The 20,906-nt window shown below is 26.9% G+C and overlaps 2 protein-coding genes across 3 annotated transcripts in view; one reads left to right on the plus strand and one right to left on the minus strand.

Moving 5' to 3' along the window:
- LOC135136646 (deoxyribonuclease TATDN1) overlaps positions 1–4,064 on the plus strand; it is a 19,804-nt gene extending 15,740 nt beyond the window's left edge. For both annotated transcript variants that reach the window (XM_064066029.1, XM_064066028.1), the window contains 2 exons: positions 3,689–3,901; positions 3,956–4,064. In XM_064066029.1, the coding sequence (XP_063922099.1) occupies positions 3,689–3,901; positions 3,956–4,064 (322 nt within the window). The remainder of the gene's footprint in view (positions 1–3,688; positions 3,902–3,955) is intronic.
- On the minus strand, positions 4,065–20,305 carry LOC135136643 (transmembrane protein 214). Its single transcript, XM_064066019.1, has 10 exons — positions 20,034–20,305; positions 19,793–19,968; positions 19,570–19,737; positions 19,210–19,513; positions 18,736–19,158; positions 13,754–13,896; positions 4,862–4,988; positions 4,559–4,812; positions 4,391–4,509; positions 4,065–4,336 (listed from the first exon to the last, which is right to left on the minus strand). The coding sequence occupies exons 1-10, from the start codon at positions 20,152–20,154 to the stop codon at positions 4,216–4,218; spliced, it is 1,956 nt and encodes a 651-aa protein (XP_063922089.1). The 5' UTR covers positions 20,155–20,305; the 3' UTR covers positions 4,065–4,215.
- Positions 20,306–20,906: the final 601 nt, after the last annotated feature.

Here is a 20,906-nt window from a genome sequence, read left to right on the forward strand (position 1 = left end):
TTTTTCAGTTTTTCGATTTTTAAGTTTTAGATTTTCGAATTTTTCTTTTTTGATTCTTTGATGTTAGGATTTTTCAATTTTGCGATATTTCAATTGTTGTATGTTTATGTTTTAAATTTTAGATTTTTGGATTTCTGGATTTTTTGATTTTCTAGTTCTTCAGTATTTCTATTTTTCAATTTTTTGAGAATTCGATTTATCGAGATTCGGATGTTTCGATCTTTTGATTGTCTCAGTTTTTGAATTTTTCGGTGTTTCGATTTTTCGTTTTTTTACTTTTCGACTTTTCGATTTTTTAATTTTCCAATTTTTAAAATGTTCAAGTTTTGACGTTTCTGAATTTTCAGTTTTCCGATTTCTCAATTAATCTATTTTTCGATTTGCAATTTTTTAATTTTGCAATTTTTCGATATTACAGTTTCTCATTTTTCGATTTTTCACATTCTCAATTTTTAATTTTTGTCATTTTTAATTTTTCGTTTCCTCAATTTTTCAAGTTATCGATTTTTATTTTTCATTTTCCCGTTTTTTTTAATTTTCATTTTCTCGATTTTATGTCAGAAATTTTCATTTTTTCAATTCCTTTATTTTTGTTGTTTCTTTCGATTTTTCAATTTTTCGAATTTTCAGTTTCTCAATTTTTCGTTTCCAGAATTTTTCATGTTCCCGATTTTTATTTTTCAATGTGGCGAATTTTTAATTTTTATTTTCTCGATTTATATCACAATTGTCCGGTTTTTCATTTGTTCAATTTTTCAAATTTTCAGGCTCTGAATTTTCAGTTCGTCCATTTTTCAATTTTTAAATGTTTCACTTTGCAGTTTTTGAATTTCCAGTCTTCCGATTTTCCAGTTTCTTTAATTTTAAATATTTCTATTTCATAATGCATATTTCTTTTTTTTATTTTTCACTTTTTCGATTCTTCAAATTTTTCAAGTTTTCATTTTGTAATTTTTCGTTTTTTGGATATTTCGTTCAATTTTGTGAGTTTTCTCAGTTTTTCGATTCTTCAATTTTTCAATTTTGGGATTTTTTAGTATTTCGACTTTTGGGTTTTTCACGTTTTGGATTTTTCGATTTCTCGACTTTTTACTTTTTGGATTTTCAATTTTTCGAATTTTCAATTTCTCAATTTTTCGTTTCCAGAATTTTTGATGTTCCCGATTTTTATTTTTCAATGTGGCGAATTTTTAATTTTCATTTTCTCGATTTATATCACAATTGTCCGGTTTTTCATTTCCTTTATTTTCTGTGTTATTTTTTCGATTTTACAATTTTTCATTTGTTCAATTTTTCAAATTTTCAGGCTTTGAATTTTCAGTTCGTCCATTTTTCAATTTTTAAATTTTTCACTTTGCAGTTTTTCGATTTCCAGTCTTCCGATTTTCCAATTTCTTTAATTTTAAATATTTCTATTCCATAATACATATTTATTTTTTTTTGATTTTTCACTTTTTTGATTCTTAAAATTTTTCAAGTTTTACATTTTATAATTTTTAGTTTTTTCTTTTTGATTTTTCAATTTTACAATTTCTCGACTTCCAAAATTTTCAATTTTTCGGTTTGCATCAGTTTTTCAATTTGGCAATTTTTCAATATTACAGATTTTCATTTTTCGATTTTTCAGTTTCTCAATTTTTAATTTTCCCGATTTTTAATTTTCACGTTTTCGATTTTATATCACAATTTTCCTTTTTTTGATTTCCTTTATTTTTTGTTGTTTCTTTCGATTTTGCAATTTTTCCTTTATTGAATTTTTCAAATTTTCAGGTTTTTAGCAATTTTTCTTCAAATTTTCAAGTTTGATTTTCACTTTGTACATTTTTCAAGTTTTTATTATACACTTTTTAGATTTTTCAATTTTTCGATATTACAATTTCTCATTTTTCCATTTTTCACATTCTCGATTTTTAATTGTGCCCTTTTTCAGTTTTCCGTCCTCTCAAGTTTTCAACTCCCCGATTTTTATTTTGCATTTTCCTGATTTTTTATTTTTCATTTTCTCGATTTTATATCACAATTTTTTGTTTTTTAATTTCCTTAATTTTTGTTGTTTCTTTCGATTTTCCAATCTTTCGTTTATTCAATTTTTCAAATTTTTAGGGCAATCGATTCCAATTCGTCGATTTTTCAATATTTAAAATTTTTCAGTTTGCAGTTTTTGGGTTTCCACCCCTTTTTACTTTTTGGATTTTCAATTTTTCGTTAAACTTTAAATTTCTCAAATTTTCGACAGTTTTATACTTCGATTTCTTAATATTTTTTTCAACTTTTCGATGTTTTAATTTTTCTTTTTTGAAATTTGTCATTTTTTTTTATTTCTCGATTTATCGAATTCAGATGTTTGGATGTTTTGATTGTTCAATTTCTCAATTTTTTTCTATTTCTCGATGTTTCGCTTTTTCAGTTATCCGATTTTTCAATTTTTTTAAATTCTGGAGTTTCGATTTGTCGATTTTTCAGTTTTTCGATTTTTAAGTTTTAGATTTTCGAATTTTTCTTTTTTAATTCTTTGATGTTTGGATTTCTCCATTTTGCGATATTTCAATTGTTTAATTAAATTTTAGATTTTTCTATTTTTGGATTTTTTGATTTTCCAGTTCTTCAGTATTTCTATTTTACAATTTTTCAAATTTTGAGGTTGCTAAATTTTCAGTTTTCCGATTTTTCGATTAATATATATATTTTTTTATTTTCCCGCTTCTCGAATTCGCAGTTTCAATTTTTCAGTTCTTCAATTCTTCGTTTTTCGTTTTTTAAACTTTAGATTGTTCAATTTTCGACTGTTTTATATATATTTCGATTTGTGAATTTTTCGAGTTTTCAGTTCTTGTATATTTTAATTTTTCTTTTTTCCGATTTTTCAATTTTTTGAGAATTCGATTTATCGAGATTCGGATGTTTTGATTGTCTCAGTTTTTGAATTTTTCGATGTTTCGATTTTTCGTTTTTTTACTTTTACAATTTTTAAAATTTTCAAGTTTTGACGTTTCTGAATTTTCAGTTTTCCGATTTGTCAATTAATCTATTTTTTGATTTTCCCATTTTCGACTTGCCAAGGTTTCGATTTTTCAGGCTCCAGATTTTTCAATTTTTCGATTCTTTAGGTTTGCAATTTTTCGGATTTTCGATTTCCCAATTTTTCAATTTTTTAATTTCCCAATTTTTGGATATTTCGTTCAATTTTGTGAGTGTTCTCAGTTTTTCGATTCTTCAATTTTGGGATTTTTTTAGTATTTCGACTTTTGGATTTTTCGATTTCTCGACTTTTTACTTTTTGGATTTTCAATTTTTCGTTTTTTGAACTTTCGGTTTTCACAATCTTTCAACTTTTCCATATTTTAAGTTTTCAATTTTTAAAATTTTAAGTTTTTCGATCTCTCGACTTTTCAGTTCTATATGTATTTGAATTTGTTTTCAATTTTCGAAATTTAAAGTTAATTATAAGTTACTTTTTTAACAGACACGTTAGAAGAACACGAACAAAAACCGAGTAAGATACGGTATTAATAAAAATACAGGGTCGGCAATCCAGCTCAAAACAAATGTCAATCAAAGCACTGACAGACAAAAAACTAAATCATCAAATCAGTTTATCCAACTTAAAGAAAAATATCAAAGCCTACTTTACTATATAAAGATCGTGAATGGATAATATCAACCAAGTTCTGTTATAAATTTGCTGCAGCTCGTTGAAGACGTCGCAAAATCTAGACACTGTGTCTAAGCTACCATGTGACAAAATATTACTGGAAACAGACTGCCCTTGGTGTGAAATCCGACCCACTCATGCTGGATTTTCTTTCATAAACAAAGACAATCTAGCCACTAGTGTCACAAAAAAAGAAAAGTGGAAACCTGACCACATGGTAAAAGGTAGAAATGAGCCAAACAATATCAGGTGTGTTTTGTATTACAAATATTTATTTTACCCATTACTGAACAAACATTTCAGACAAGTTTTAGACGTTATTGCTTCTGTTAAAAAGGAAGATCCGGATAAGTTGTGTGAACTAATTTATGAGAATACACAGAAGTTATTTTTTGCAAATACAAACAACTAATGGTAAACAAAAATATATTAATTAACTTCCAAGTGAAAAGTAATAAATATAAATATAAAAAAGGACATTGTAAAAATTAACAACCATAGCCTAATCCCACAATGAAGTAGTTTTACACAAGTCTTTATTACATAAAAACAACTTCACAGCCCTATTTGATCGCACTTTGTACCTTTTCATATAACCAATGATAGTACTCTGACGCTTTGTGTTGTGTTGTATTGAAGGCTTCAATTACGACTTTTTGCATGTTCTCTGGTGATAATTGCCCACTGTAATAAAGTGTGACATCACGAAATCGTGACAATCTCAAACTTAAAACTTACACAAACACTTCCTTCTGTAAATAATCAACACTCTTGTTGAAATAAAATATAGATGAAGACCAAGCGCTTCTCACTGCATTTTGTGAATGTTCCACAAAACCTGGAGCATATGATTCAATCTAAAAAAAAATTCTTTACAATTACTGTATCAATATTAAATCAGCTTACTGATTGTAACACAACAGGATATTTTTCTTGTACAACTTCATTGATGTTAAGAATTATATTGTAAAAAACACGTCCCAAATTCCTGCTTAAATCAACATATGGTGTTGAAAATTCAATGACAGTTTGGCGTTGTGTGGGAAAGTTGTCTTCGATTTGTTGGTCTATTAACAACAAGCCGTGATGAAATTTGTCCTGTATTACATGAACATATTCACACACTCCATACTGCTTAAGAATCCGGTTTGTATTAGACTCTACAAATAATTATTATTACCTCAATTCAGTGTGATTATGTGATTATACTTTGCCAACTTCCTTTCTGTTTAACGTCAAGGTAGATAAAGCTTCCCACTGTCAAGCAAATTAGGATAAAAAGAAATTTGAAGCTGGAACGGGACTTTTTCTTCTCAGTCATTTTCTCCAGTAATTTCTAAAACAAAACAGCTGTCATTGGACGTGAATTCACACCAAGTATGTTGAACTTTAAAACACACAAATACAATTCTAGAAATTAAATTAATACATAATTAATTAAGTCGAAACTGTTTACGCGCTCTACAAATTAAATACCAAATATATTTACACCAAAGTTCTAATTTCACCCAAACAAAATTTTACACCAAAAACACGAAACTCGAAGATTTTTTTGTTTTTTGATATTTAATCTGTCACAACAAAACGATGTTCGTTGCCGTTGCTGTCAATATCAAGGCTGCGTAGAAGACACGCGCATAACAGGGAATAATCATGCGTGCGGCGAGAATGTTAAACAAACGAGATAAAAAGGACATTGTTGACAGTCAGTTTTGTTAATTATAAAAAAAAATCCACTATAATTATTCTAAATTAGTCGTTCAAACATTTTAATGACGTCAGTTTTATGATAAAAAATTGGCACATACATTATGCATGTATTCAAATATTGAGAAACATAAATTAAGATTCCTTTTGCCAAGGTTCCATTAAAATTAGAAAAAACTCCTCTGTTATTAGGTAGTGCAATTTGTTTTTAAAACAACGATGTTGGTATTACAACTGCTTGATTCTTTAGTTTTTTAATTTTTCAATTTCGTGTTTTTTTATTTTTCAGCAAATTTATCCCAACTAAAATATTGGAAAATCGGAAAATTGTCTCATTGAAACAATGAGGAATACAAAAATTTTAAATTGAAAAATTGGAAAAACGAAAAATTTTAAAATCCCGGCATTGAAACATCCAAAAATCGAAAAACGAAACAATTTTGCAATTTTTCGATTTTAAAGTTTTCAAGTTCTTGATTTTCAATTTTAATCGAAATAAAATTTTTCAAAATCGAATTACTGTAACACCGAAAAATTAAATTTTCGATATAATATTTTTCAAATTCTCGATTTATCATTTTTTTATTATTCAACAAAAGGACAAATTTATTCAAACCGAAATTTTGCAAAATTTTAAAATCAGAAAATTGTAACATTGAAACGTCTAAAAATTATAAAATTGAAAAATCAATAATAATCAAAATTGAAAAAACAATTGAAAAATCGAAAAATTGTAATGTAGAAACCTGAAAACTCTAAATTAAATTATAATCAAAAATACAAAAAATTTTAATTCCAAAATCCAAAGATTTTAAAATGAAACTTGAAATATCGAAAAATTGAAAAATCTAAAAATGAAAAAATTGAGAAATTGAATTGGATATTGAAAAATCGAAAAATTGTAATATAGAAACCTGAAAACCCTGATTAATTAAAAATCGAGAAATTGAAAAATTGAAAAAACGAAAAACAGAAAACTCTAAATTAAATTATAACCAAAAATACAAAAAATTTTAATTCCAAATTCCAAAGATTTTAAAATGAAACTTGAAATATCGAAATATTGAAAAATCTAAAAAGAAAAAATTGACAAATTGAATTGGATAATTGAAAAATCGAAAAATTATAATATTGAAACCTGAAAACCCTGATTAATTAAAAATCGAGAAATTGAAAAATTGAAAAAACAAAAAACAAAAAACTCTAAATTAAATTATAATCAAAAATACAAAAAACTTTAATTCCAAAATCCAAAGATTTGAAAATGAAACTTGAAATATCGAAAAATTGAAAAATGTAAAAATGAAAAAATTGAGAAATTGAATTGGATAATTGAACAATCGAAAAATTGTAAGATAGAAACCTGAAAACCCTGATTAATTAAAAATCGAGAAATTGAAAAATTGAAAAAACGAAAAACAAAAAACTCTAAATTAAATTATAACCAATAATACAAAAAATGTTAATTCCAAAATCCAAAGATTTTAAAATGAAACTTGAAATATCGAAAAATTGAAAAACCTAAAAATGAAAAAATTGAGAAATTGAATTGGATAATTGAAAAATCGAAAAATTGTAATATAGAAACCTGAAAACCCTGATTAATTAAAAATCGAGAAATTGAAAAATTGAAAAAACGAAAAACAAAAAACTCTAAATCAAATTATAATCAAAAATACAAAAAATTTTAATTCCAAAATCCAAAGATTTTAAAATGAAATTGAAATATCGAAAAATTGAAAAATCTAAAAATGAAAAAATCGAGAAATTGAATTGGATAATTGAAAAATCGAAAAATTATAATATAGAAACCTGAAAACCCTGATTAATTAAAAATCGAGAAATTGAAAAATTGAAAAAACGAAAAACAAAAAACTCTAAATTAACTTATAATCAAAAATACAAAAAATTTTAATTCCAAAATCCAAAGATTTTAAAATGAAACTTGAAATATCGAAAAATTGAAAAATCTAAAAATGAAAAAATTGAGAAATTGAATTGGATAATTGAAAAATCGAAAAATTGTAATATAGAAACCTGGAAACCCTGATTAATTAAAAATCGAGAAATTGAAAAAACGAAAAACAAAAAACTCTAAATTAAATTATAGTCAAAAATACAAAAAATTTTAATTCTAAAATCCAAAGATTTTAAAATGAAACTTGAAATGTCGAAAAATTGAAAAATGTAAAAATGAAAAAATTGAGAAATTGAATTGGATAATTGAAAAATCGAAAAATTGTAATATAGAAACCTGAAAACCCTGATTAATTAAAAATCGAGAAATTGAAAAAACGAAAAACAAAAAACTCTAAATTAAATTATAATCAAAAATACAAAAAATTTTAATTCCAAAATCCAAAGATTTTAAAATGAAACTTGAAATATCGAAAAATTGAAACATCTAAAAATGAAAAAATTGAGAAATTGAAGTGGATAATTGAAAAATCGAAAAATTGTAATATAGAAACCTGAAAACCCTGATTAATTAAAAATCGAGAAATTGAAAAAACGAAAAACAAAAAACTCTAAATTAAATTATAATCAAAAATACAAAAAATTTTAATTCTAAAATCCAAAGATTTTAAAATGAAACTTGAAATGTCGAAAAATTGAAAAATGTAAAAATGAAAAAATTGAGAAATTGAATTGGATAATTGAACAATCGAAAAATTGTAAGATAGAAACCTGAAAACCCTGATTAATTAAAAATCGAGAAATTGAAAAATTGAAAAAACGCAAAACAAAAAACTCTAAATTAAATTACATATAATCAAAAATACAAACAATTTTAATTCCAAAATCCAAAGATTTTAAAATGAAACTTGAAATATCGAAAAATTGAAAAATCTAAAAAGAAAAAACTGAGAAATTGAATTGGATAATTGAAAAATCGAAAAATTATAATATAGAAACCTGAAAACCCTGATTAATTAAAAATCGAGAAATTGAAAAATTGAAAAAACGAAAAACAAAAAACTCTAAATTAACTTATAATCAAAAATACAAAAAATTTTAATTCCAAAATCCAAAGATTTTAAAATGAAACTTGAAATATCGAAAAATTGAAAAATCTAAAAATGAAAAAATTGAGAAATTGAATTGGATAATTGAAAAATCGAAAAATTGTAATATAGAAACCTGGAAACCCTGATTAATTAAAAATCGAGAAATTGAAAAAACGAAAAACAAAAAACTCTAAATTAAATTATAGTCAAAAATACAAAAAATTTTAATTCTAAAATCCAAAGATTTTAAAATGAAACTTGAAATGTCGAAAAATTGAAAAATGTAAAAATGAAAAAATTGAGAAATTGAATTGGATAATTGAAAAATCGAAAAATTGTAATATAGAAACCTGAAAACCCTGATTAATTAAAAATCGAGAAATTGAAAAAACGAAAAACAAAAAACTCTAAATTAAATTATAATCAAAAATACAAAAAATTTTAATTCCAAAATCCAAAGATTTTAAAATGAAACTTGAAATATCGAAAAATTGAAACATCTAAAAATGAAAAAATTGAGAAATTGAAGTGGATAATTGAAAAATCGAAAAATTGTAATATAGAAACCTGAAAACCCTGATTAATTAAAAATCGAGAAATTGAAAAAACGAAAAACAAAAAACTCTAAATTAAATTATAATCAAAAATACAAAAAATTTTAATTCTAAAATCCAAAGATTTTAAAATGAAACTTGAAATGTCGAAAAATTGAAAAATGTAAAAATGAAAAAATTGAGAAATTGAATTGGATAATTGAACAATCGAAAAATTGTAAGATAGAAACCTGAAAACCCTGATTAATTAAAAATCGAGAAATTGAAAAATTGAAAAAACGCAAAACAAAAAACTCTAAATTAAATTACATATAATCAAAAATACAAACAATTTTAATTCCAAAATCCAAAGATTTTAAAATGAAACTTGAAATATCGAAAAATTGAAAAATCTAAAAAGAAAAAACTGAGAAATTGAATTGGATAATTGAAAAATCAAAAAATTATAATATTGAAACCTGAAAACCCTGATTAATTAAAAATCCAGAAAGTGAAAATTTGAAAAAACGAAAAACAAAAACTTCTACAAATTAAACAATCAAAAATACAAAAAAAAAAATAATTCCAAAATTCAAAAATCTTAAAATGAAAACCGGAAAACTAAAAAATAAGAAATTCTGAAAACGCTACATGAAAAAATGAAAAAATTGTAACATCGAAAAAACGATGACACTGAAAAACCGAAAAATTGAAAAGTTGAGAAATCGAAGAATTGAAAAAATACAGAAACTGAAAAATCGGAAAATGGAAAAGCCAAAACTTGAATAATAAAAACCCTAATAATTATTTGAAAAAAGTGAAAAATTAAAAATCGGCAAATTTAAAAATGAAGCAATTACAAAATTGTAATTTGAAAAAAAAAATTAAAAATGGAAAAATTGAAGAAATGAAAAATTGAAAACCAAAAATTGAAAAACCAAACTTGAAATATCGAGAAATTGAAAAAATTGGCAAACTGAAAATTGGGTAACAAAAAAACAATTAAAAAATGGAACAACTGAGAAAAAGATAGAAACTGCAAAATCGAAAATTTGTAACATTGAAACCTGAAAAAGTGATAAATTAAAAATTGAGGAATTGAAAAATCGAAAAAAATTAGAAAATTCAACAGGTAGAAAATCGAAAAGTTAAAAAGCAAATTAGTAAATCGAAAAATTAAAATATCTACAAATTAAAAAATCGAAAAATACAAAAATTTTACTGAAAAATGCAACAATTTTATAATGAAAATCGAAAAACTAAAAAACGGAGACATCGAAACACAGAAAAATCGAAAAATTATCAATTAAGAAAACGAAAAACATAAAAATCTCGAATTGAGAAATCAAAAAATCGAAGAAACAAAATAATTGGAAGTACTTTATTTCTAATTTTTAATTTTCTCAATTTTTCGTTTTTTAATTTTTCACCAAAAGGACAAATTCATTAACACTGAAATTTTAAAAAAAATCAAAAAATCGGAAAATTGTAACGCTAAAAAATTGAAAAATCAAAAAATTAAAAACTGAAAAATCGAAAAAAAAAATACTGAAAACCAAACAATTTAAAAATGTTAAAACAATTGAACTATCGAAAATTTGTAATAGTGAAACCTGAAAACCCTGATTAATTAAAAATCGAGAAAGTAAAAAATTGAAAAAACGAAAAACAAAAACTTCTATAAATTAAACAATCAAAAATACAAAAAAAAATAATTTCAAAATTTTAAAATTTTAAAAATGAAAACCGGAAAACTAAAAAATTAAGGAATTGTAAAAACGCTACATGGAAAAATAAAAAAATTGTAAAATACAACAGATAGAAAATCGAAAAGTTAAAAAGCAAATTAGAAAATTGAAAAATTAAAATATCTACAAATTAAAAAATCGAAAAATTATCAATTAAGAAAACGAAAAATATAAAAATCTCGAATTGACAGTCCAAAAAATCAAAGATACAAAATAATTTGGAATTATCTACTTGGAAGTACTTTATTTTTAATTTTTTATTTTCTCAATTCATCTTTTTTTAATATTTTAACAAAAGATCCAATTTATTAAAACTGAAACCCAACAATTTAAAAATTGAGATATCGAAGAATTGAAAAAATAAGGACACTCAAAATCGAATAATTAAAATGTTAAAACAATTGAAAAATCGAAAAATTGTAAAATTGAAACCTGAAAACCTTGATTAAAAATACAAAAATTTTAAAATGAAACTTGACATATCGAAAAATTGAAAAATCGAAAAATGAAAAAATTGAGAAATTGAATTGGATAATTAAAAATTCGAAAAATTGCAATAATGAAACCTCAAAAGCCTGATTAATTAAAAATCGACAAAACGAAGCAATTCTGCAATTTTTCGATATAAAATTTTTCAAATTCTTGATTTTTAATTTTTCTTTTTTGTCGATTTTTCATTTTTTAATTGTTCAACAAAGGACAAATTCACTCAAACTGAACTTTTGAAAAACCGAAAAATTGTAACACTGAAACATCAAAAAACAAAACAATTAAAAATCGAGAAATTGAAAAATCGACAGAAACAATTCTGCAATTTTTCGATATAAAATTTTTCAAATTCTCGATTTTTGTCTTCATTTTCTCGATTTGTCATTTTTTAATTGTTCAAAACAAAAGGACAAATTTATTCAAACCGAAATTTTGAATTGAATTGACAAATCAAAAAATTGAGATATCGGAGAATTGAAAAAATAAAGAAAACTTGAAAAAACCGAAAAAATGGGACTTCAAAAATTGAAAAATGAAACTGGAAACATCGAAAAATTTAAAAATTGAAAAATCGAAAAATGAAAAAATTGGGAAATTGAACAATGGGATAATTAAAAAAACAATTGAAAAATCGAAAAATTGTAATATTGAAACCTGAAAACCTTGATTAATTAAAAATCGAGAAAGTGAAAAATTGAAAAAACGAAAAACAAAAACTTTTATAAATTAAACAATCAAAAATACAAAAAAAAATTTCAAAATTCAAAAATTTTTAAATGAAAACCGGAAAACTAAAAAATTAAGAAATTGTAAAAACGCTACATGGAAAAATAAAAAAAATGTAACGTCGAAAAAAAGAAACACTGAAAAACCGAAAAATTTAAAGTTGAGAAATCGAAGAATTGAAAAATACATAAACTGAAAAATCGGAAAATGGAAAACTCAAAACTTGAAAAATAAAAACCCTAATAATTATTTGAAAAAAGTGAAAAATTAAAAATCGACAAATATAAAAATGAAACAATTACAAAATTGTAAATTTTATGAAAAATCGAAAAACCCAACAATTTAAAAACTGAGATATCGAAGAGTTGAAAAAATAAAGAAACTCAAAATCGAATAATAATTAAAATGTTAAAACAATTGAAAAATCCAAAAATTGTAATATCGAAACCTGTCAACCCTGATAAATAAAATCGAGAAAGTGAAAAATTGTATACAATCAAAAATACAAAAAAAAAAAAATTAATTTCAAAATCCAAAAATTTTAAAATTAAAATCGCAAAGCTAAAAAATTTAAGAAATTGTAAAAAAGAAACATCGAAAAATTGTAAGATCGAAAAGACGAAACACTGAACCGAAAAATTTAAAAACCGAGAAATCAAAGATTTGAAAAAATACAGAAATTGAGAAATATCGGGTAATTGAAAAGCCACTTGAAAAAACTCCTAATAATAATAATTAATAATTGAAAACAGTGAAAAATTAAAAATGAAACAATTACAAAATTGTAAATTTGAAAAAAAAAACGTAAAATCGAAAATTTGTAACACTGAAACCTTAAAAATTGAGAACTCGAAAAAATGTAAAAACAAAACACGGAAAAATCGAAAAATTAACAATTAAAAAAAAACAAAAATTTAAAAATTTCGAATTGAGAAAATAAAAAATCGAAGAAACGAAACAACTTGGAATTACCATACATAGTTGGAAGTACTTTATTTTTCATTTTCCCAATTTTTCGTTTTTAAATTTTTCAACAAAAGGACAAACTTATTAAGAGTGAAATTTTAAAAAATCAAAAAATCGAAAAAGAAACATTGAAAAACCGAACAATTAAAAAACTGAGAAATCGAAGAACTGCAAAAATAAAGAAACTCAAAATCGAATAATTAAGAGGTCAACAATTGGAAAAAGAAAAATTGAAAAAATGAAAATTTAAAAAACAGAAAAATCGAACAAATGCAAAATAGAAAAAACGAAACTTGAAACACCGAGAAATTTAAAAATTGTAATCTTAAAACTTGAGAAACTGAAAACTTCGATAATTGAAAAAACAACTGAAAATTTGAAAAATTGGAAAAAGAAACTGTAAAATCGAAAAACTGATTAATTAAAAATCGAGAAATAGAAAAATACGGAAAACAAAATTTTCTAGAAATAGAAAAATCGACAAATTGTAGAATTCAAAAGTTGAAGAATGTCAAAATAAACATCGAAAAACTGTAAAATTAAAAAATCGAAAACTAAAAAATTGAAAAAAAATGAAACATTGAACAATAAAAAAAATTGAAATATGTACCGAAATGTTGAAAAAATAGCGAAAAATAAAAAATCGGATAACGAAAAAATCAACAATCGAAAAATCAAAAAATAAAAATATCTTAAAATCGAAAAATCGAAAAAACGAAAAACTGTCAAACTAAACAAATAACACATTAGCGTTGTCAACATCATTATTTTAAATGATTTGATGATCAATAAAATAAATTCGCTCATTTATCAATTTTTTTGAGACGATGGATGTCATCAAGTTTTTGGAGAGGATAAGCATACATTTTGTACACGAAAAGCGTTTATTGCAAATCCTACTTGTTATTACTGTTCAATACTTACTTTAGCAATGCGAATGGTCTCAATTAGTCCGTCGTCTTTCTTCTTTTTTACTACAAAATCACTATTCGTAGCAGAAACTTGCTTCAAAACTTCTATAAATATTTTCTTATTTAATTGATCAGAAATTGTATTCCAGTTTCGATCTGAAAGGAAAAATAATTATATGAAAATTGATTCTCAAAATAATCAAACAAACAAACAAACTGTTATACCAGTTATCAATGATTAAAGTTCATACTGTGGTCATTCACGTAGTTGGTTGTGTACCCTACCTATTTATAATTGATGGATCGTTTAAAAATAGAAAGAAAATGTTGATTTGATCAATAAAATAAATTGCCTCGTTTATTAATTTTCTGATTCACATTAATTTATGTAGCAAAATTTTGAGATGACGTCATTGCGTTTTGGGGGAGGGGCTAAAAACATACACATTTTGGGATAAATTTTAATTAACCATACGATAACCTTGAATTGAAGATTGGATCGATTGGAGGAATTTTATACATAATTTAAAGATTTCGCATAGACAAGAAACGATAATCAACATTTGTTTGTTCATCGCTACCACAATTTCAGAATTTTACTTGTTGTACAGATTTCGAAAATGTACCCAAGTTAAGTAAGAGTTTTTAATTAAACATTGATAGATAATAAATTCTAAAATAAAGAAAACAGAAAACAAGTTTCTCTGAAATCTCGTAAATACCGGTTGTCTGGAAAATGGCGGATTAACTTTCAGTACGTTATGTAGGGTACGTGATTTTATAAAAGTAAAATTGGCAACACTGCATGCACCTAATGACGGAAATCGACCTGGTGTTCTGAAATAGATCTGTAAGATTGGTAGCCATGACGAGAAATGTCAGCTGAATGTCAGTGGCAAATGTCAAATTAAAATTTCCCGTATTTCGAGAGGCGTAAGGACTTCACTAACTTCTTCACAAGACATTTTAACCAATTTTAACTTGCAAAAACTCGAATTGATTCGAATTACAGTTGTTGTTGTGAAAATTCAACCACGACAAAATTCCCCAGATTTGAAAAAACGCAAATTTCAATTAAATTTTGCGAAAAAACGTGCGCGGTAGAAAAAATAGTGTAAATAAGTCGTTCATAAGGTCATTGTGGCACTCATCCTTTATATAACTCACGGCTTCACCGCTCGTTCTATAAACTTGGATTCGTGCCTCAATATTTGCCTTATGAAACTCGTTCTTTAATATACTATAATAAAACAAGCTGTTATTTTTCATTAATAAATAAACCAAAAAAAAAAATTCATAAGACATTTATAAATTATAAACAAAAACAAAACCAACAAAAGAAAAATTCATTAAAGCATAACCAACTAAACACTAGAAAAGATGTTGAAAATTCCTGCCTTGTAAACTTTTTTTTGTAAAAGTTGGTCATCAGTGCTTGCTAAGAAAAAAACTGATTTTGGCCAATGACGCACCCTCTGAGAAAAGAGAGGGTGGGTGGGTGGGGCTAGTACTTGGTAAGATAAGAGTAATTTTGGCAAATAAGATACCCTTTAAGAAAAGAGAGGGTGGGTGGGCGGGGCTAGCACCTGGTAAGATAAGAATGACATTGGCAAATGAGATACTATCCAAAAAAAGAGAGAGCGGGTGGGCGTAGCTAGTACTTGGTAAGATAAAAGTGATTTTGACAAATGAGATGCCTTCTAAGAAAAGAAAGAGTGGGTGGGCGGGGCTAATACCTGCTAAAATAAGACCGACTTTGGCAAATGACATACCCTTTCAGAAAGGAGAGAGTGGGTAGGGGTAGTAGCTGTTAAAATAAAACTGACTTTGGTAAATGACATACTCTCTAACAAAATAATTTGGCACACCAGTCTTATCTTTGCAAGTATTGGCCCCGCCCACCCATCCACCCTTTATTTTCTTAGAAGGTATGTGCATTATCAGTTTTATCTTAGAAAGTACTAGCCCCGCCCACCCACCCTTTATTTTCTTAGAGGGTATGCCATTTGGCAACATCAGTCTTATTTTAACAGATAGTACACCTCCCCCCACCCTTTATTTTCTTAGAGGGTGTTATTTGGGAATATCAGCCTTATCTTGGCAAGCACTAGCCCCGCCCACCCGCCTTTTATTTTCTTAAATTGCTAGTATGTACCTGCTAAAATAAGACTGATTTTGGCTAACGAGATCCCTCCAAGAAAATAGAAGGGTGGGCGGGACCAAAAAAGAAAAGGGAGGGTGGGTGGGCGGGGCTAGTAATTGTCAAGATAAGAGTGATTTTTGGCAAATGACATACCCTGTAAGAGAAGAGAGGGTGGGTGGGCGGGGCTAGTATTTGATAAGATAAAACTGATATTGTCAAATAGTATAGCCTCGAAGAAAATAAAGGGTGGGTGGGCGGGGCCAATACTTGCCAAGATAAGACTGATTTTGGCAAATGAGTTACCCTATAAGAAAATAAAGGGTAAATGAGGGTATATCATTTGCCAAAATCAGTCTTATCTTGGCAAGTCTTGGCCCCGCCCACCCACCCACTCTATAAATAATAAAAGTGAAGAATCGGGAAATTGACAAACTGAAAAATTGAAATGTCGAAAAATCGAAAATTTAATAAAAAGAGAAAACAGAAAATCGAAAAATTCTAAAATCTAGAAATTATAAACCCGAAAAGGGAGAAAGCAAAAAGTTGAAGAATTCATTCTAGTACCAGCTAAAATAAGATCGATTTTGGCAAATAACATACCCGGTAAGAAAACAGAGGGCGGGTGGGTGGGGCTACTACCTGTTTAAATAAGATCGATTTTGGCAAATGACATACCCGCTAAGAAAATAGAGGGCGGGTGGGCGGGGTTAGTGCTTGCTAAGATAAGACTGATTTTAACAAATGACTATCCTCTAAAAAATGTAATTAAATTATAATAACAAAAGACACTAGAGGCTCCAAAGCAGTTTCAAATTCTTTCCAAACAGGAATACCTAGAACCTCAAGATTGTTTTAAATTTTTCAAAAAAAAAAAAAACGGAATCTCAAAATTAACTCAAAAACAGGTCAGGTCAGAATTTTCCAAAAATAGAACACCAAAGTCTCCCAAAATTGTTTTTAATAATGTATAAAAAAAATCTCCATGGGTTCCCAAAGTAAAAAATGTGAGGATTTTTTTACTATTTTTCCTAGACTCACCAGTTGATTGTTAAGAGCGTAGAGGAAACTTAATCCACCATTTTCCAGACATCCGGTATTATTGCAAATGTTTCCTCGTCACCCAAGAGGTAATCTACTATTTTGTATCAGAAAAGATTTTTTTAAGTATTCCAATTCATTTGCTGAGTAGTCACTATCACAGGTTACTATGGTGCCCGGCCTAGTTACCTCATCTGACGAGCCGCCACTGCGTTTCAGCGTACAGTTTCGGTCAGAAAATTTTGGGCAGTTCTGTCATTCCAGTGACATAAGCTCTAAAACAGGCTTTACCTACTTATAATCCCAAATGTGGATGATGACGTATGTCAAAATTTATTTTTAGAAGTGTCAATTATTATGACAATAAAGCATAGACTACATCGTGTTTTTTAAATGGCAGAAAAATACTGCACAAAATTTTATGACCGAAACTGTACCATTAATAATCAAAAAGATAAGAGTGAAAAGGTAAAAAAAGGGACGAAAAATTCTAAGGCGAGATAACTCTGATGGTGTCATAAATAACCACATCCAGTCTCAAAAACGGTATTCACGCATTAGGTGCGTGCAGTGTTGCCAATTTTACTTTTATAAAATTACGTTTTTTTTTCGTAATATGTATACATCATAAAGAATTTTTTTATTATTTTTTGGGGATTCGCAAAACTCCCCTACGTAACGTCCTGAAGCGTTAATGCGCCCTTTTCCAGACACCCGGTATATAAAGCAGATAACTCACGGAAAAAAATGACGACCTTCTCAATTTCTGAGTACATGCTTAACTTCGACTGTTTATGTTACTTTGACCGAATTCGACTTTAGCATGTTCAAGATTACAAGCATCAACGGTTAAAAGAAAACAATCTTAAAATATCTTCAGGATTTCACAGCAATCGGTTTTTGCAAGTTAAATTGTAAAATATTGTTATTACAAAAATCTGCGAAGGTAAAAAGTTAACGCGGATTTATAAATCACACATGCAAGACTATGTTATTTTATAAAATTTAAAAAGTATTTGTTGGGTAGAATTCCAAGATGACGTCATAATTTTTTGGGAAGGCCTTATTCGAACAAATTTTGATTGACGATTTATCATCTTTCCTATAACCTTAAAACGTTTGGAATATTTCAGTACATTCGCTTTTGCCGTTTTAAAGTTAAATTATAAAATACAACTTTGTTTTTTTTCCAAAAATCTCGATGTCTAGCTCAACATGGATTCGAAATTACACATACATGGAGTAAATATGTAATTCTATAAAATTTAAGGAACATTTGTTCTGCAAAATTATAAAATGACGTCATCATTTTTTGGGAGGCCATAAACAAAAAAAAATATTAACCATTTACCATGCTTACGATAATCTTAAAAAGCTTGCAAGTTTTCAAAGCATTCGGTTTTTACAATTTCAAAGTTAAATTTTGAACATTTTGAACATTTATTATAAATTCGTTTTCGTTGTAATCTGATCTATTAATAAATTGAGTATCTTTGTCAATTTTTTTTGGTGATTGCTATGACTGCTTATTAAAAAATAAATAAATTGGGCGAAATCGTCTCTGGGGTGTATAACATATACCTAATAAACTATTTTATACTACTTTATTAGGTATATGGTGTATAATATGTTGCCTATGTAAAAATTGTCAGGCGTGAACAGATAAAATGAACACCAAAATGATATATCTTTATATGGTTTTTTATGCGTCTGTTATATTTTTAGCAATATTTATTGCATTTGTAATTGTAACATCCTGGATGTGAAAAATTTAAATAATTGTATAAAAAAAAGTAGACATAAATTTTACTCACCTACATACTGAAGAAGTATGGCACTTGCGGTGGTATTTTTAACAAAAGCTTTACCCCAATGCTCTATACTACTTGGGTCTGTGGTAAATCCTTCAACAATTACGTCACACAGACATTGCTGACACGCATCACTTTCACTGGCAGCTAGTTTTTTTAAATAAATTTCTAGCGAATTCTTGAACGCTTCTTTTTTATTTCCAGAAAAAAGACACGATTTTAAATTAGGTATGGTGTCTACCAAACTCTGCTTCAGATCATTAGGAAAGTTTTTTTTGTTTGAGAAAATCAGTTCCAAGATGAAGAAAAACTGATCTCTGCTGAGCGTGAAGTCATTATTACAACTTATCAAATCCAACAAATATTGAACAACAAATCTGGAATAGTTTTTTAGTTCAATTAACGGTAACATTAATTCCTGAAAAACTAAAGATTTATTACAAAGGGGAAGTCTGGTGAGTGTAGCAAGTAACATACCTTTCAACCCTGCTTCAAAATTACTAATTCCTACTTGGCCAACTGCCCATAAAACAGATAAACCAATGTTAGGGCGATTTTGGTAAGATGTTCTTAAAATACAATGCTTTCCCAAATTTGCAACCACTAAACTGGGTTTATTTATGGCAATGTATTGTAAGATCACTTTATGGCCTACAGCTGGCTGATTTTTACTCATATCTGTGACCATTGATGTCAAAGCAATGTCAAAAAACAGCTGCACATTTGTTTCATTTGCCAAGTGGACAGCCTTTTCAATCACACCAGTTATTGCAGAAGGTACCTACCAACATACCAACATCAAGACACACGACATAAATAAATTAAATGTTATCTTACAATATTCAGTGGAAAATTCCGAGGTTTTTGCGTGAAAACAGGATCTTGCAACTCTATGTTAATTTTCTGGTTTAAAAAGTGGGCCAAATCTTTCAGCCATACAATTGGTGCATCAGGAAAATGTGATCTGCTTTTCTCAAATACATTATTAAATTCCTCCACATCAATCTACAATGAATAACATTAGTAGAATAATGAAATTGTAAAGCATACTTTGTCATACTTGTTTAAGAGCACTTTCTATAGACTTCGGTGCTTTCGACTTTTGTATTTCTACAGGTTTTTCTTGCTTTTTCTGTGTTTTCTTTGCTCCCAAATCCGCACTCTTTTTAACTTCTAGTGGTTTGTTTTCTTTATTTTTATCATTGGAATATAAATTTTTAACCTGCGATTTCGCCACTAAAATCGTTATTCTGTTATTCTCGCTAGATTTACACTTCACAATTTTTTGTAGGTATACTTACAAACATCTTCAACTTTTACAGCGAAATTTTCTATTTTCTTTTTGTTATTTGTTTGTGGCGGTGCAATTTTTTGACTGCCCTTTTCTTTCTTTTTTCCAACTGTTTCCCACTGGCCTGACATTCTTTTAACTAAAAGTTGACTTAAATAAAACTTTTCATTCACTAAGAACTGAAGAAAACTAAATGGAAAACAACGAGAAACGAGTCGGCCTGAAAACTGACAACACACGTTGATATTACAATGCCAATCTGTCAGTGATGTTGGTGACGTATGCAAAGAAACATATGACGTGACGTTTGCAGCCAGCGCGGCAACGTACCGAAAACGTGGAAGCCACATTCAACCGCGTTGCCAGATCGAAAGATTTTTCACCAAATTTTGTAATTTATTATACCAGATGATTTTAATTCTATTTACTAATATTTAAATAATACAACTGATAATTTTTTAACTAATGAGCGTAATGTTTATTAATACCATGTGAAGGCACCCAAATCCTGATTTTTGCAGTTATAAAAACTCAAAATTAAAAGCAATACAATCAATTTTCGTACTGAATTATGCAAGTTAGTGTCTTTGCCATTTCTATTGAAACACCACCTGTTGATTTTGCTTAAAATTTAGCAATTGGTGACGGCTTTCGGTTGATTGATAACAGTTTTTAGTTAGAAAATTGTCTGAATATGAACGTTGCCAAATTTACGATTAACAAGTGGTGTTTCAATAGAAATGGCAAAGACGATAGTGTAATTCAGGAAATATTGTTATTGTTAAAAGAAAACATAAAAATGCCATTAGATTCTTCTAGAGTAAAGTCAAAGTTGCACCCAAAATCGGAAAAGTCGTTTATTTCGAAAAGAAAGGAAATTTGA

Source organism: Zophobas morio, unplaced genomic scaffold (genome assembly GCF_036711695.1).
Source record: "Zophobas morio isolate AGI-343-1 ecotype UQ-CSIRO unplaced genomic scaffold, CSIRO_AGI_Zmor_V1 ptg000026l, whole genome shotgun sequence".
NCBI classification, from domain to species: domain Eukaryota; kingdom Metazoa; phylum Arthropoda; class Insecta; order Coleoptera; family Tenebrionidae; genus Zophobas; species Zophobas morio.

Coding starts and splice junctions, on each gene's coding strand:
- LOC135136643 (XM_064066019.1), bottom strand. CDS start 20,154: ATGTCAGGCCAGTGGGAAACAGTTGGAAAAAAGAAAGAAAAGGGCAGT. Junction 19,969..20,033: donor TGTAAAAGTTGAAGATGTTT/GTAAGTATACCT, acceptor TAACGATTTTAG/TGGCGAAATCGCAGGTTAAA. Junction 4,813..4,861: donor ACAGAAAGGAAGTTGGCAAA/GTATAATCACAT, acceptor AATTATTTGTAG/AGTCTAATACAAACCGGATT.